At 43.3% G+C, this 16,838-nt stretch overlaps 1 protein-coding gene across 1 annotated transcript in view; it reads left to right on the top strand.

Moving 5' to 3' along the window:
- The window catches only part of LOC134299482 (sodium/hydrogen exchanger 9B2-like), a 34,752-nt gene that overhangs the window by 1,587 nt on the left and 16,327 nt on the right, over positions 1 to 16,838 (top strand). The window contains exons 2-5 of the mRNA XM_062982437.1: positions 2,988 to 3,082; positions 3,682 to 3,871; positions 14,571 to 14,741; positions 16,368 to 16,510. Of these exons, the coding sequence (XP_062838507.1) occupies positions 3,047 to 3,082; positions 3,682 to 3,871; positions 14,571 to 14,741; positions 16,368 to 16,510 (540 nt within the window). The 5' untranslated portion in view covers positions 2,988 to 3,046. The remainder of the gene's footprint in view (positions 1 to 2,987; positions 3,083 to 3,681; positions 3,872 to 14,570; positions 14,742 to 16,367; positions 16,511 to 16,838) is intronic.

The following is a 16,838-nucleotide window of genomic DNA, read 5'->3' as shown; positions in this document are numbered from 1 at the left end:
AGGGCCAGCTGATACCTCCAAACAAAGGATTCCTCCAGGCAGAAATCAGCCAGGCTTTGAAGCAGCAAGGCTTTTCAGAATCCTTTCTCCCACCCTGGAGTTTCCACAGATATATAAACCTCCCTTGCCTAGTTTCCAACAGACCTCAACAACCTCTGAGGATGCCTGCCATAGATGTGGGTGAAATGTCAGGAGAGAATGCTTCTGGAACATGGCCCTACAACAACCCTGCATTTATTCTGCAGGTTTTGGAGAAGGAGGACAGACTGCCAAGGCTTGAAGCCTGTTTACAACTAGCCTGGCTTGGGATCTGCTTAAAAGTCTGTATTCTCTTTGGAAGGATTTTCCTTTCATTAAGTTACATATTTTCAGAGTACAGGTATATAAAACTAGCCATTTATAAAAAGAGAAAGGAAGCACTACAACAAAAATGGAAAACGTTGCTCCTACCACATAGAAAAAGAAATATGTAAACAACACTAAACATGGCTTCCAACTTTCTTCATTGTTATGAACATACATGACCAATTCCTGCCTCTTTTTAAGATGTCAGCTCTCCATATTCACTGATTCTGTATCCTTGGATTTAAAATCTCCCCCCCCCCCCTTCAAAAATCACAAAAAGACATCTTTATATAAGGGGCACTGTTTTCTACAGTGTATCATATTGTGAATTCAACAGTTTGATTGTGATTTCTAACTGCTTATCTGGAATTTACATTCATTTATTGTACATGATATATTCAGACAGCCCTCCACCTTTGCTGCAGTTAGGGGCACAGATCCCCTATGAAAATGAAAATGAAAAACCGTGAATAATCAAATCTGCAGAAGTCAAAACCATAAATGGGGAGGGATGGCTGCAATGGGACTTGAACACCTATGGATTTTGGTCTCCATGTAAGGTCCTGAAATCAAACTCCAGTCGATATTTTACTGAGTACCCATTTCTGCTTTGTTGCTGTGTCTCTGATTTATAATGGCCCTAAGGCAAAGTTGTGTTTGGGTGTTTGGAGGCTGACAGAGTGTGGCTTGCCCAAGGTCACTCAGTGGGATTAATGGCCAAGAAAGGAATCAAATCCTGGTTTCCAGAGCCAGAGTATAATGCTCAAACCACTATGCCACATTGGTTCAATAAGTATAAAATTACCAAAACCGAATGTTATCAAACAATGTCCTTTTTCCTGCAAAAAGTTAATTTTAAAAAATCCAGGATTCAGTTTCCTGCTCTGTCATGAAAACCTAACTGTGTGACATTGGGCCGGTTGCACATTCTCAGGTCTAGAAAATCCTTTGTTAGGTTTGCCTCAGGGTCACCATAAATCGAAAACAACTAAAGGCACAACAATAAACCGAGTATGTAAATCTATGCCAGATTAATCTGGCTTTACTTATTTTTTTTGAGAAACCCTTGGTTCAGTAATCATCATTCTTTTCTAGGTTCTTCAGAAAGACTATTTAATTATTTATTCTAGGTGCCATGCTTACTAGCCAGTAGTTGCCTGAGTCTTTTCTTTTTCACGTTCACTTTCCTTCAGCTTACCCTTGCTCTCCAAGAATACTCAAAAACTATTGACAGAACCTCTGAAGTTACATATTTCGTCAACACCCTTGTATGCAGTACTTGGGCCCCGGAATTAATGTAGAATACCTATATATCCCAGTATTACCTATTCAGTTGTTCTAGAGAACAGTTCTTTTATTGCAGCACTAATTCTATTTGCATCACTTTATATGCTCTGTTTTCCATTTGGAAAATAGATGTTGAGTGGTTATGTCTTCTCTCAATCCCTTGTTAGCATTTATCATGTTCTTCATGCAGGGCGCATACTGTTTCCACGATCTTCATCTTGCTCCGAACATAACCAAGAAAACCCTCCTTTCTGTTTTTAATCTCAGTGGGAAGCCTGAGTTCATTCTACACTGCAGCTTTTCTGACCTGTTCTCTATTCATTTTCCTCTTTGGTGAGTTCACCCTTCTTCTGTTTCCTGTACACTTCCCTTTGAAACCTCAATCCCCTACATCCCCCATGATTTCTATGGTAACCTTTCAACTGTTCTTTCTTGTTGGAATGATTCGCCATTGTACATCAATATGTCACTTTTTTAAAAATCCCATCTATCACAAGCACCTTTTGACCACTCTCCCCCATGAGTTCACTCCTGACATTTCCTTAAAATTACGAAAATCAGCTTTCTTAAAGTTCATTGAAAACTCAGCAATGTGACCAGTGTTTCAACGAACCTTAAAATACAAGATAGAACTGAGGGCCGAGCCCCAAGTACTGTACTTATTTTATCCCACTGTAGAATACTAATTTCACAAAAGGCATATTGGTCATATCCAGACTGAAACGTACACAGATACATGTGCATAAAACACCCTTCTTTCCTCCCAAAATACATAACTTTTTTATTCAGTGTCAGAAGTGACTTGAGAAACTGCAATTCGCTTCTGGTGTGAGAGAATTGGCCGTCTGCAAGGACGTTGCCCAGAGGACGCACAGATGTTTTGATGTTTTTAACATCCTTGTGGGAGGCTTTTCTTATGTCCCCCATGGATCTAGAGCTGATAGATGGAGTTCACCCTCACTCTCCCCGGGTTGGATTCAAACCCAGCGCTCAAGTCAGCAGTCCTGCTGGCACAAGGGTTTAATCCACTGCGCCACCAACTTTTTCTTTATGTCTGAGTACTAGCTCTAGGGTACAGTCATCCATCAGTATCAATTGTCTAAGAACGTATAAAAAGGTGACATAAAATCCAAGATGTTCTTGATAAGAAGGGTGATGCTGGCAACAGATGAAAGATAACACTGTGAAACAGAGCAGAATCTCTATTTTTAAATTTCAGTGTAAACAAATCAAGAGGGAGTCGAAGTTTAATGAGTATCTAGGGCAGAGGCACAATCTATGGATAGTTTAGAGGTAGGCTATTTGACACTTAAAAGTTTATTAATTACAAAAAAATTCCCTTTTTTAAATCTTAGGTTGTTCAGCAGATCGGAGGGTATGTGGCAAACAGCAAAGATACCACTAATCTGCAAATATGGGAAATAGAATTTGGCCTATGCCTGCAGAACAGGTATTTGCAATTGAGATCTTTAAAAATTGTATTAGTGGCTTGGGTATTTCAAAGGAAACTGACATTTGGTACCATGACACATTTATTTGGATTGGCTGTCACTGAACTCAATATAACTAAAGTGTGAAAATATATTAGGTAGTATCATGACCTGATTTCTTAATGCTGCCACAACAGACAAAATGAGGGACATGTAATAAACTTGATTTTAAGTTTATTAATTATTAGTTTCTGACAACGGCGCAAAAACTAGTCAGATGTCTTGCTTTCTTTGCTATGATTGCCAAAGGCAATCTGAGGATTCCAGGAAATTAAATGCAAAATAAGAATATATTTTATTTATATTCTACTCTATCTCCCCGAGGGGACTCAGAGCGAATTACAGAATACATATATGGGAAACATTCAATGCTGTTAAACAATTAACAACAAAAATAGACAGTACATAGACAGAGGCTTCCCTCTTTTCATCTCTGGCATTTGGAGGCTGTTTTATTATGAAATAGACTAAAAACAGCTATTCCTTTGAAAAATACTTCAGGATCCTTTGGATTTTCCTCTTTTTGATCAAGTTATTGAGAATATTTATTTTAATTCAGGAAGTCGTTGATTTGGATCCCCATGGCACTGGTGATGAAGACGAAGAAGACCCCATCCTCCTGCTGAAACACAGTGAGCATCATGTGCAAGCAATTCTAGAAGAGAGAGATCACATTCCAGAAGAAGTGAGGCGGAAGCACTTATGCCATTGCCCCCCGCAAGGTCATCTTGCCTCACTAGTAACAAATGGTATGTAAAAAGCCACAAGCAGGAAAACTCAGGCAGAAGTGAAGATATCCGTGCACCGCTTTCCTGTTGACTCTATTCATTTAATGAATAGGTTTAGGGTTTTATGTTTAAGCAAAAAAGTTTTAAAATTATCCCCCCCTGCCAAAAAAAAACCCCCTGATACATGAAGAATGGCCTGCTTAACCTCAGATGTGCAATACATGGCCAGTGTGAATGTTGCAGTTAATCACCCTAATTTGCATTGAATGGCTTCATCTACTGACTACTTTCTGCCTGGGGGCATCCTTTGTTAGCTGCCCCTAGTTCCCATGTCTCAAAGTGTTGCTTCTTATTTACTGTTCTGATTTTTGAGTTTTTTAATACTGGTAGCCAGATTTTGTTCATGTTCATGGTTTCCTCCTTTCTGTTGAAGTTGTCCACATGCTTGTGAATTTCAATGGCTTCCCTATGTAGTCTGACATGATAGTTGTTGGAGTGGTCAAGCATTTCTGTGTTCTCAAATAATGTACTGTGTCCAGGTGGGTTCATCCAAGATTCACATGGATACCCGAAACCTTGGGAAATAGGTCTTTCAGTACAATTCTATGATATCCTTCCAGCCCAGATAATATAGTCAAAGTATAGAGACTGTACATCGAGTCTGACTTGACCATGGTAGTCCACGCCTTAGTTACCTCCAGACTGGACTACTGTAATGCACTCTACGTGGGGCTGCCTTTGAAGACGGATCGGAAACTGCAGTTAGTGCAATGGTCAGTGGCCAAGATGTTAACTGGAGGGAATTACAGGGAGTGATCAACCCCCCCTTGTTCAAACAGCTCCACTGGCTGCCAATAAGTTTCTGGGCTCAATTCAAGGTGCAGGTTATCATTTATAAAGCCCTAAACAGTTCAGGACCTGCCTATCTTTGTGACCGCATCTTCCCGTACAAACCTGTGCGATCTTTAAGATCTTCTGGGGATGGCTCTCCTCTCGCTCCTGCCTCCATCACAAGCGCGGCTGGTGGGGACAAGAGAGAGGGCCTTCTTGGTGGTGGCCCCCCAGCTCTGGAACTCTCCCCAGGGAGATTATTTATTTATTTATTTATTTATTCCCAACATTTATATCCCGCCCTTCTCAACCGAAGGGACTCAGGACGGCGTACACAATTGGCAACAATTCGATGCCTACACATAATTAAAACAGCAATGAAAATCCAATTAAAACAATATAAAAATATAAAACATATGGTTAAAAATCCATTCATCCAAAATCCTCGTGATTAGGCTGGCACTCACCCTGTCCACTTTCGGTGATCTAAAACTGAGTTGCTCCACTGTGCTTTTGATTAGTCTGTTCCCCAGATAATCTTGGCCCCAGTTTTGACCCAAAATCTATTCCCTGCACTTTACTATTGTCCTCTGCCCATAGATAGGAATAGAAGGGCAATATAAAGTAGAATATTCTAATTCTGTAATCCAACTTTTGCACTTTATTCATCAGCCCTGTCCTTGCAACCGATTGCATCACCCTGTCCACACGAGCAGAGTAAATGTTTACTATATCAGACTGCTGGTTGTTCACTCTATTGTTGTTTTATATTGTGTAATGATGCTGTTTATTTTATGTTGTTTTATTATGTTCGTTTATGGACTTTATTGTGCAGTTTTAATCCCCCAGTGGCATACTGGATTAAAGCCTTGTGACTTGAAGGTTGGGTTGCTGACCTGAAGGCTGCCAGGTTCAAATCCCACCCGGGGAGAGCGCGGATGAGCTCCCTCTGTCAACTCCAGCTCCATGCGGGGACATGATAGAAACCTCCCACAAGGATGATAAAAACATCAAAACATCTGGGCATCCCCTGGGCAACGTCCTTGCAGACGGCCAATTCTCTCACACCAGAAGCGACTTGCAGTTTCTCAAGTCGCTCCTGACACAGAAAAAAAAATATGTTGATCAGGCTTGTCCTGCCCCGAGTCCCTTTGGGGAGATGGAGGCGGGATAAAAAAGTAAAATTATTAATACAGTAGAGTCTCACTTATCCAACATAAACGGGCCGGCAGAACGTTGGATAAGCGAATATGTTGGATAATAAGGAGGGATTAAGGAAAAGCCTATTACACATCAAATTAGGTTATGATTTTACAAATTAAGAACCAAAACATCATGTTTTACAACAAATTTGGCAGAAAAAGTAGTTCAATACGCAGTAATGCTATGTAGTAATTACTGTATTTACAAATTTAGCACCAAAATATCACGATGTATTGAAAACATTGACTACAAAAATGCGTTGGATAATCCAGAATGTTGGATAAGCGAGTGTTGGATAAGTGAGACTCTACTGTATTAGTATTGTTATTATCTACACTTTCAGGTAATAACTGTAATAATAATCATAACTTTACTTTTATAACCCACCTCCACCTCCCCAAGGGGACTCGGAGCGGCTTACATGGGGAACCAAGCCCAACAAGTACACAAAACATAAAATGAAATGAAATACATAACAACCAAAATTAAAAATGATAGATAATTAAAACCACAGAATAAATTGCAAAATACATCCATGAATATCAAACACGGAATGGGAAATAACTTGGGGAGCAGGGCTTGTGCAACCCGCAGGACAACAGGACTAGGTGGGAATAAAGTGCTGGAAGCAGTAAAGCGGAAGGGGCATGTCACGACCCAGGCTGCAGAGCACCAATAACCATACACAGAGGCCAGAATCTATCTAATATCTTTATTAAGGAAATATATAAAGTTAATAAAAGCAAGTGTATGAAATAGTCCAGAAGTAGACCTTTCAGGAAAGGTCAAAATTAGTCCAAGAAAACAATGTCCAATATGAAATATTAAGGTCCAAAGTTGTAATCCAATAACCGAAACACTCACTTTGCCAGGCAAAGTGAGGGGAGATGACAAGGTCCTTTAGTCCATGAACTTGAGCAAGGCTAGGAAATAACTTGAAACAAGGCTTGATACAAGGCAACAAGGAACGAGGAGCGAGAACAAGATCCGTGGAATTACTTGGCAAAATCCGGAAAACAAAGCAAGGCTGAGTCCTGGAAACAAGGCAAGGTCCGTGGAGGTAAACAAGGCTGGAAACGGGAGCGAAGGCTTGGAATCAGGAACAAGGCTTGAAACAGGAACGAGGCTTGGAAACGGAGCGCGCTGTCCACACACAACTTACTCCAGTAGCTGACGAATTGACTCCGCAAGATCCCTTTGTGGGTAAAACACCTAAATAGGGTCTAGTTTTCCCACCAAAGAACAGTTCACTGGGGAACCAGAAACGAAAGCTAATCTCTGAGTCCAGATGCATGACTCCTTAAAGTTTCTCATGGAAAACAGGCTTAATCAGCTAAATTCTTAGCAGCTATCCTAGCACTCCTGCGAGAGGCCGCTTGAACTCCTCTCTGTTGTTTACAAAACTCGTGGCGAGAAAACACAGGAGATTTAGGCTCAGGGCTTGTTTGACAGACTTCTGGAAGACAAATCTCTTGCAGGTGCAAGGTTCCCAAATCTGGCTGGGAAGGTTCCAATTCTGACTGAGACGGTGAAAAACCCAAGTTCTCCTCTTCATCTGGGACTACAGTGCCATGAATGGGACTACATGGCCCATGACTCATCACACTATCCCCCTCCTCAAGCCCCCTCTCAAACTGGGACTCTCTCCCCGAGGCGCGAGGCCGCGGCTTGGCGGGATAGGTCTGATGGAAGCGGCGGGTTAGATCAGGAGCATGGACTGTGGAAGCGTCTTCCCAAGAGCGTTCCTCGGGGCCAAAACCCACCCAGTCAATGAGATATTGTAGGCGGCGGCGGTGAAAGCGAGAATCCAAAATGTCCTGAACCTCAAACTCCTCCTCCCCATTCATCAAAACAGGAGGGGGGGCCGGCCGGTCTGTATCAGGGCGCACACCATCCGCCGGAAGGAGTAGGGAGCGATGGAACACTGGATGAATGCGCATTGAGCGCGGAAGTTGGAGTTTGAAAGTCACGGGGTTAAGTTGCGCCACCACTGGATAGGGGCCAATGAAACGGGCATCTAACTTCCGGCAAGGGCGATGGGAGGGCAAAAAGCGAGTGGACAGAAGAACCCGGTCTCCTACCTTGATTTCGGGGCCCGGCTGGCGATGTTTGTCCGCGTGACGTTTATAGTCCTCCTTGGCTTGGTCTAATTGCTGGAGCAAAAGTTGTTGCACCGCTGTGAGTTCCTGCAGCCAGTCCTCTGCTGCGGGAACTTCTGAGGTTTCAATGACAGGAGGAAAGAAACGTGGATGGAAGCCGTAGTTTGCAAAGAACGGGGTTTCTTTAGTAGAAGCCTGGACCCCATTGTTGTAGGCAAACTCTGACAACGATAACAGGGAAGCCCAATTGTCCTGTTGGTAGTTCACATAACAGCGAAGGTATTGTTCCAAAGTGGCATTGGTGCGCTCAGTTTGCCCATCTGTTTGGGGATGATGAGCCGAAGATAAACGAGAGTCTATGCCCAATAGTTTTTGTAGTGCTTTCCAGAAACGAGAGGTGAATTGGGACCCACGGTCTGTGACCAAACTCTTGGGCAATCCATGCAATCTGAAAACATGTTGGAGGAATAGATCTGCAGTCTCTTTGGCCGTGGGAAGGCCTTCACAGGGAATGAAATGGGCTAATTTGGTGAAAAGGTCCACCACCACTAGGATTGTGGTGAATCCACAGGAAGGTGGTAGATCAGTGATAAAATCCGCAGAGATTATTTCCCATGGGTGGGATGGGGTAGGGAGGGGATGCAGAAGCCCTGAGGGCTTCTCCCTTCTTGTCTTGGAGCGCTGGCATACTGGGCAGGTGTTGACATATTTTTCCACATCCTTGCGGATCTTGGGCCACCAGAAATCTCTTAGGATCAAATGCATAGTTTTGAATAGTCCGAAATGCCCTGCTGGCTTGCAGTCATGACACAGACGAAGTGCCTTTTCTCTGCCCGGTCCTGGGGGGATGTAAACATGATTTCTATAGCAAAGTAGCCCATCCTTAAGCGAAAAGGGAAAATGTAGTCCTTGGCGAAGTTGGTCCTGTGCCCAGGCATCTACTTGCTGGCTGGCCCTGATTTCCTGAGCACAAAGGGGCCCTGGAGTAGAGGGAGTTGATTCAATGGGAGTGGATTTGGTGTTTCCCACTGTGAGCGTGGCAAAGTTCTCGGGTTGTAACAGCTGAGATTCAAAGGTCTCCTTGCGCCCTGCAGCGTATTCCGGTTTTCGTGACAGAGCATCTGCTTGCTTGGTCTGGGCTGGGGTTACATAATGAATTTGGAAGTTAAAACGTTCAAAGAATAAAGCCCAGCGTTGTTGCCTCTGATTTAGCTTGCGGGCAGTTCTTAGATGCTCTAGATTCCGATGATCAGTATGGACTTCAATGGGAAATTTGGCCCCTTCTAACCAATGTCTCCAAGTTTCAAAGGCTGCCTTTATGGCCAATAGTTCCTTTTCCCAAATGGTGTAGTTTCTCTCTGGTGCGGTCAATTGACGGGAATAAAAGGCACAAGGATGAAGATGATCTCCCACCGGTTGTAGGAGTACAGCCCCAATTGCCACATCGGAGGCGTCCGCCTGCACGACAAAGAGGGTTTCAGGATCTGGATGCTGAAGGATTGGCTGGGACGTGAATAATTTCTTTAGTTGCTGGAACCCTTTCTCTGCTTGATCTGTCCAGCGGAAGGGCTGTTTCCCACGGATGCAGCTGGTGATTGGGTCAGACCAGCGGGCAAAGTCTGGAATGAACTTGCGATAGTAGTTCGCGAACCCCAAGAATCGTTGCACCTCTTTCTTGTTGGTTGGCGCCCGCCATTCCAATACTGCTGAAACCTTTGCCGGGTCCATGGAGAGCCCTAGTGGCGAGACGCGGTACCCCAGGAAATCTACCTCTTGTAGATCAAAAGCACATTTTTCCAGCTTGGCATAAAGTCCATGATCTCGCAATCGTTGTAACACCATTCTGACGTGGTTCTCATGTTCTGATTGTGATCTAGAAAACACCAAAAAATCGTCCAGGTAGATGATCAAGAACCAATCTAGATAATCCTGAAAGATGTCATTGACAAAATGTTGGAACGTTGCGGGAGCTCCACATAATCCATAATTCATAACTCGGGACTCGAATAATCCGAATTTAGTCTGGAAGGCGGTCTTCCACTCGTCCCCTTCTCTGATGCAAACTAGATTATACGCCCCCCGAAGATCCAGCTTGGTGTAGACCTTGGCTCCTCGAAGTCGGTCTAGTAGGTCCGAGATTAAGGGCAGGGGATAGCTGTTCCGCTTAGTGATATTGTTCAATGCTCTATAGTCCACCACCAAGCGTAATTCCCCGGATTTCTTTTTCACAAACATCACTGGGGAAGCGGCTGGGGATTGAGAGGGTCTGATGAATCCCTTGCGAAGGTTTGACTCTATAAACTCCCTGAGAGCTTCTTGCTCCGGTTCAGTCAGGGAGTAGAGATGTCCTCGCGGGATCGGGGCCCCCTCCACCAAGTCAATGGCACAGTCATAAGGTCTATGTGGGGGTAATCTCTCGGCCTCTTTTTCATTGAATACATCCCAATATTCTGAGTACTTCTTGGGCAAGGTGATAATGGGTTCAGTGTCTGTGGCATGGCAGACCTTGGCTACAAGGCAATGGTTTTGGCAATATTTTGAAGCAAACTGCAGTTCTCTGTTGGACCAGGAGATGCTTGGGTCGTGAAGTGTCAGCCATGGAATTCCCAAAATCACAGGGAAATGGGGAACCTCGGTAACAAAGAAGGAAATCTCTTCCATATGTTCCCTTATCCACATTCTGGTGGGTTCCGACCACTGGCTTACGGGGCCCGTCTTGAGGGGGCGGCCATCGATGGCTTGCACCACACGGGCATTCTTGAAGTCATGGTATTGTAATCCCAGAGAGTCGGCATACTCTCTATCAATGAAATTGTTTGTGGCTCCTGAGTCTATCATGGCATGGACCATGACTGGCCCCTTTTTTGCTGACCACAAGGTGACCACTAGAAGAAATAGGACCCCGGTTGGCGGCTCTTGAGTGGGTTTTTTGACCGGGTTGGCGAGCCTCTCTACGCCCGGTCGCTGGCTTCCCCCGCCGGCTGTGCGCCAGCCGCCTCAGACGTCTTCGTCTCCGTGGAGGACGCCGCCGCCAGACGGGCGGCGGGCTTCCCTTTGGCTGGGCACTCTCTGGCGAAGTGGCCCCCGTTTCCGCAGTACCAACAGAGATTTAGGCGTTGGCGGCGGGCCTTCTCGGCGGCATCTAACCTGGGACGCACATTGCCCAACTGCATCGGCACCTCCTCGCTCCCCCTGGGGTATGGGGCTGGTGGTGGGGGTCTCCATACTGGACGCGGCTGGACGCTGGTGGGAGCGGGAGGTTTCACCCCAGCTCTACCGCTCTGGCCTCGGACCCATTGTTTTCTGTTGGCAAGCATGACTTCAGCTCGTAAACATTGATCAATGAGTGCTTCAAGAGAGTGGGGGGGATCCACCTTGGAAATTTCCTCCAACATCTCGATGTTGAGACCCTCCCGAAATTGTCCTCTGAGGGCTATATCATTCCATCCGGTGCTGTGGGCCAGCACTCGGAACTCGGCTATGTACTGGGACAAGGGTCTGTCCCCCTGAGAGAGGCGCCGGAGTTTATGGCCGGCTGCCTCCAAATTGTCTTCGATCCCCCAAGTCGCCTTAATGTGATCCAAGAAGTGTTGCGCTGATCTTAGGTGTGGGGAAACTTGGTCGAACAGTGCCGTCGCCCAGTTGGCCGCTGGCCCGTCTAAAAGGCTGTAGATCCACGCCACTTTGATGTCTTCTTGGGGAAACTCGGCATTGCGGGCCTCTAGATAAGCCTGGCATTGGCGACGGAAAACATGAACCTTAGAAGCTTCTCCAGAAAACTTGGTTGGCAATGCCAGGGCCGGGAGACGGATTCCGCGTTCCTTCAATCCCTTTATTTCTCCCTCCTGCGCATTGAGTTTATCACGGATGCGGTCCACTTCCTCCTTGTCGATGGTGTAGCTGAGTGGCTGGCCTCCCGGTCCGGCTCCGGTAGACATTCTGGCCTAGGTTAATTGGTGCTTAGGGTGGCGGAGTCAAACTGTCACGACCCAGGCTGCAGAGCACCAATAACCATACACAGAGGCCAGAATCTATCTAATATCTTTATTAAGGAAATATATAAAGTTAATAAAAGCAAGTGTATGAAATAGTCCAGAAGTAGACCTTTCAGGAAAGGTCAAAATTAGTCCAAGAAAACAATGTCCAATATGAAATATTAAGGTCCAAAGTTGTAATCCAATAACCGAAACACTCACTTTGCCAGGCAAAGTGAGGGGAGATGACAAGGTCCTTTAGTCCATGAACTTGAGCAAGGCTAGGAAATAACTTGAAACAAGGCTTGATACAAGGCAACAAGGAACGAGGAGCGAGAACAAGATCCGTGGAATTACTTGGCAAAATCCGGAAAACAAAGCAAGGCTGAGTCCTGGAAACAAGGCAAGGTCCGTGGAGGTAAACAAGGCTGGAAACGGGAGCGAAGGCTTGGAATCAGGAACAAGGCTTGAAACAGGAACGAGGCTTGGAAACGGAGCGCGCTGTCCACACACAACTTACTCCAGTAGCTGACGAATTGACTCCGCAAGATCCCTTTGTGGGTAAAACACCTAAATAGGGTCTAGTTTTCCCACCAAAGAACAGTTCACTGGGGAACCAGAAACGAAAGCTAATCTCTGAGTCCAGATGCATGACTCCTTAAAGTTTCTCATGGAAAACAGGCTTAATCAGCTAAATTCTTAGCAGCTATCCTAGCACTCCTGCGAGAGGCCGCTTGAACTCCTCTCTGTTGTTTACAAAACTCGTGGCGAGAAAACACAGGAGATTTAGGCTCAGGGCTTGTTTGACAGACTTCTGGAAGACAAATCTCTTGCAGGTGCAAGGTTCCCAAATCTGGCTGGGAAGGTTCCAATTCTGACTGAGACGGTGAAAAACCCAAGTTCTCCTCTTCATCTGGGACTACAGTGCCATGAATGGGACTACATGGCCCATGACTCATCACAGGGCAGGATATTGGGATTCTAATATTATATTTGTTTGCTTTTGCATAGAGATTGGTTTGTTCATTTTGTGTGACATGTTGCAGAGTGGTGAATAAATTCTTGCAAAAGAGAGCAATATATGTTTATTTGCCTAATTAATTAAGTTTCATTAACCTGAAAGGACAAACAAGGAATACAAGAAGGAACAGCATTGCTTTGGAATGACAGTAGTCTTTACAAATGAGGACTTTGTATGCATATCACAGGCAAGATGTAGCAACTTCTATTTGTCATGACCCAGAAAATGATCTGAAGGTTTATACGTCATTTTCCCTCTGAAGCTAAGCTGTTTTGGCCCAGTAACCTGCTTGGATGGAAAGCCACATGGGAATCATATATAGGGCAGTCTAAGCTCATTGGAGGAAAACAAGTATGATAAATCAAGTTAATCTTTAGGAGTCTGAAACCAAAGCCTTCAAAAATTCATTGAAATTCATTCCTAAGGCAAATAGACAAGATTACTAATATCCGTGCTACTTCGTTTGCCAGCTCTGCAGTTCACTGAGGTTTTCTCATTTTAGCCAGCATTGTTTTAATCATCGTTGTAAGCTCTTAAGCCAGATCTTAATGTTCTCACCCTTGAATGAACTCCAAAAAAGGCTGTAATCTCATACATTTCTGCAGATTTGTGTTTGAACTGGGTCATGACCATGCAAAAATGCCTTGTTTTCTAACATATGGGTCAGAAAAATAAACCCCCAGAACACATAAATCCATGCCTTGTCGCCTGGAAGAAATGTCTAAAAATCTTTCGAACAGATTCCTATAGGAAAGTATTGTGTGCCTGGAGGCTGTGCTTCAAAGTGGCAGGTGGAGTTTCTCCTAGAGATTCCCAGACTCCTTGTGAGATCAGAAACGCTGTTTCATCCATTTTACTCTTTATTTTTTGTTTATTTTATTTTATTTTATTTTACTTATATGCCACCTTCCTCCCAGAATGGGGCCCAAGTGGTTAGCATTTTTGAGATTGTCAATACTGATTGCTTTTTAGTTTGTGAAGAATGTTATTTAAAGAATATTTATTACATAGTAAAGGAAAACAAGAACGAAAGCTCTTTTGTGGCAATAATGTTCTGTGCCATTAATAGTCTCCAAGCTCTTTTAGCTTCCATGAGACTATTTGGTGCAATAGTAAATGAACTCAAGTACAGGAGAGTCTCACTTATCCAATGTAAACGGGCTGGCACAACGTTGGATAAGCAAATATGTTGGATAATAAGGAGAGATTAAGGAAAAGCATATTAAACATCAAATTAGGTTATGATTTTACAAATTAAGCACCAAAACATTATGTTATACAACAAATTTGACAGAAAAAGTAGTTCAATACATAGTAATGCTATGTAGTAATTACTTTATTTACGAATTTAGCACCAAAATATCACAATGTATTGAAAACATTGACTACAAAAATGCGTTGGATAATCCAGAATGTTGGATAAGCGAGACTCTACTGTAAATGAACATTTCAGAATATTTAAGATGCCACTTGAAGGCCTGGCATTATAAGCATGAGGAGGTTCTTGTAGCACTCTAAGTTCTCTAAGCACCAATGACATCTCCAATGACTTTGAAAGGTTACTATGGTATTTTCTTCCTATTGTCTTCCAGTGGCTGCAGTAGTAGTATTCTGGTCGGTAGCCTGGTCTCTTACGAATAAAGATAGTCTTCCTCGTGGAAATCTCTTCGGACTTATATTCATATATGTTTTTTCTGTACTGGGTGGCAAACTTATGACACTCATTAACATACCGCATCTACCTCCTCTCCCCCGCCTTCTTGGTAAGTATACTGTTCGCAGGTAGTTTTCATCTTATTGGTAAATAAATATAATTGATTTTACTGCAATGACAGCTGACTTGCCCAAACTGAGATTGTATCCTTACTAAGTGAGTGTTCATTATTTGAAGAAATCCCCATCATTCATATGATTCGATAATATTGGCAACTGATTTTATCATTTTTCTTTTATAGATAGGAATAGTTTACAGAACTGATATACAACAAGCTTGTTCTGAATACTGACTGACTTATTCCATAGTACAATGAGATGCCCAAGTTCTTAATTCAAGTTGCCTTCCTTTTTCAAAAAAAAGGCAAGAAAATGCCAGGAAGAGCCATTCATCTCTTATCTTGTGCAGTCTGGTCCAGAATGTGATGAACATATAACTAAAACCAAGTCTTACAGTAGAAGTAGAGTCACCATATTTGTTCTGGACCATCATGCTTTTACTAGGAAATGTAAAAAGATAAAAGGAAAGGATTCCCCTTGACATTAAGTCTAGTTGTGTCCGACTTTGGGGGGTGGTGCTCATCTCAAATTCTAAGCCAAAGAGCCAACATTGTCCGTAGATGTCTCCTAGGTCATGTGGCCTCATGACTACATGGAGAGCCATTACCTTCCTGCTGGATCTATTGATCTACTCACATTTGCATGTTTTCGAACGGATAAATTGGCAGAAGCTGGGGATAACAGCGGGAGCTCATCCCACTCCCCGGATTCGAACCACCGACCTTGTGGTCAGCAAGTTTGGCAGCTCAGCGGTTTAACCCGCTGTGCCACCGGGGGCTCCCTAGCAAATGTACGATAGGCAAAAATGCAGTAGATACAGTCTTCCCTAATATTGCAAATGTATTAAATGGAAGGATTAACCACTGCCAGCTACACTGCAAAGAAAAGCATGTGTAAGTCGAATATCCCTTTTCCAAAATGCTTTGGGATCATACATGTTTGAGATTTCTGATTTTTTAAAAAGATTTTGGAATATCTTTATTTGCATATATATATGTATATGTATATGATGAGTATCTTGACGGTGGGACCCAAGTCTACTCATGACATGAATTTATGCTTCATGTATACTTTGTAGTCCAAAGGCAATTTCATCCTCAATGTTTCAATAATTTTGTGCATAAAAACAAAGTCTGTGTACATTGAACTATCAGAAAGCAAAGGTGTCACTATTTCATCCCCCCATGTGAATAATGTCAATTTCTGCAGGATTTCAGATTTCAGGACACCAGAGAAGGGATGCTTAACTTATACCTTCAGCTGGAGGGTAAAAGTTCCAACTTTATTGAAATTAAGTAGATTCAGTCTGGTTGTTTTGGTTCTCCTTTGGGAAGCTAATGAGAAGCAAACTGGATTGGGATCAGACTGGAGTTCAATGGTTTAAATACTATTTCTTGTACTGACTTGGCTGTATTGATTTTTCTAATGATTTTTTTTCATTGTTTAATCCTCTTTCTTTCTCTGTGTGTTGTCTTTATTCCGTATTATATCCTTCAGTGTTATGTCTGTACTAACACAAAACATCATCCTTTATCAAGTTTAACACACCGAGAGACATTTTGTTATGTCTTGTGGTAAAAACCAACATTAGCATGACTTTCTTTCTCGCACCGCAGGTATGATGGTTTCTGGATTTCTCATAAGAAACATCCCCTTCACCAATGAGATAGTTAAGATTGATGTGAAATGGGGAGCTGCCCTGAGAAATATTGCCCTCTCCATTATCTTGGCTCTTGCTGGTCTTGGCCTTAACCCACAGGTGAGGCATCAAATGAACCTTCCTTAACAAAGCCAAAGTTTTTGCTACAGATGAGAAGCCCAGACTACCAAGTTATACTTAAGGCATTGCATACAATGGTGTCTTTAAATGATTAGAGGGGATTTTTACCAAGAGAAGAATGCAAAGGGAGGGATGGTGCATTTCCTTTTCAGTGCATTAGAACTGAATATTTCACAACCCTAACACGGCTAAAGTGTTCAGGGGAAGGTTCCTTGTTGTGCTTTTGGAAATATTTCGTTCACCACTCCAGTCTCACAAAGGACAGTGTGACTATATTACGATCTATAGGGAAGAGATAAGTTTTCTC

Source organism: Anolis carolinensis, chromosome 5, assembly GCF_035594765.1.
Source record: "Anolis carolinensis isolate JA03-04 chromosome 5, rAnoCar3.1.pri, whole genome shotgun sequence".
NCBI classification, from domain to species: domain Eukaryota; kingdom Metazoa; phylum Chordata; class Lepidosauria; order Squamata; family Dactyloidae; genus Anolis; species Anolis carolinensis.
Note: the sequence above shows the minus strand (reverse complement) of the source record. Positions and strands in the feature narration are given on the sequence as shown.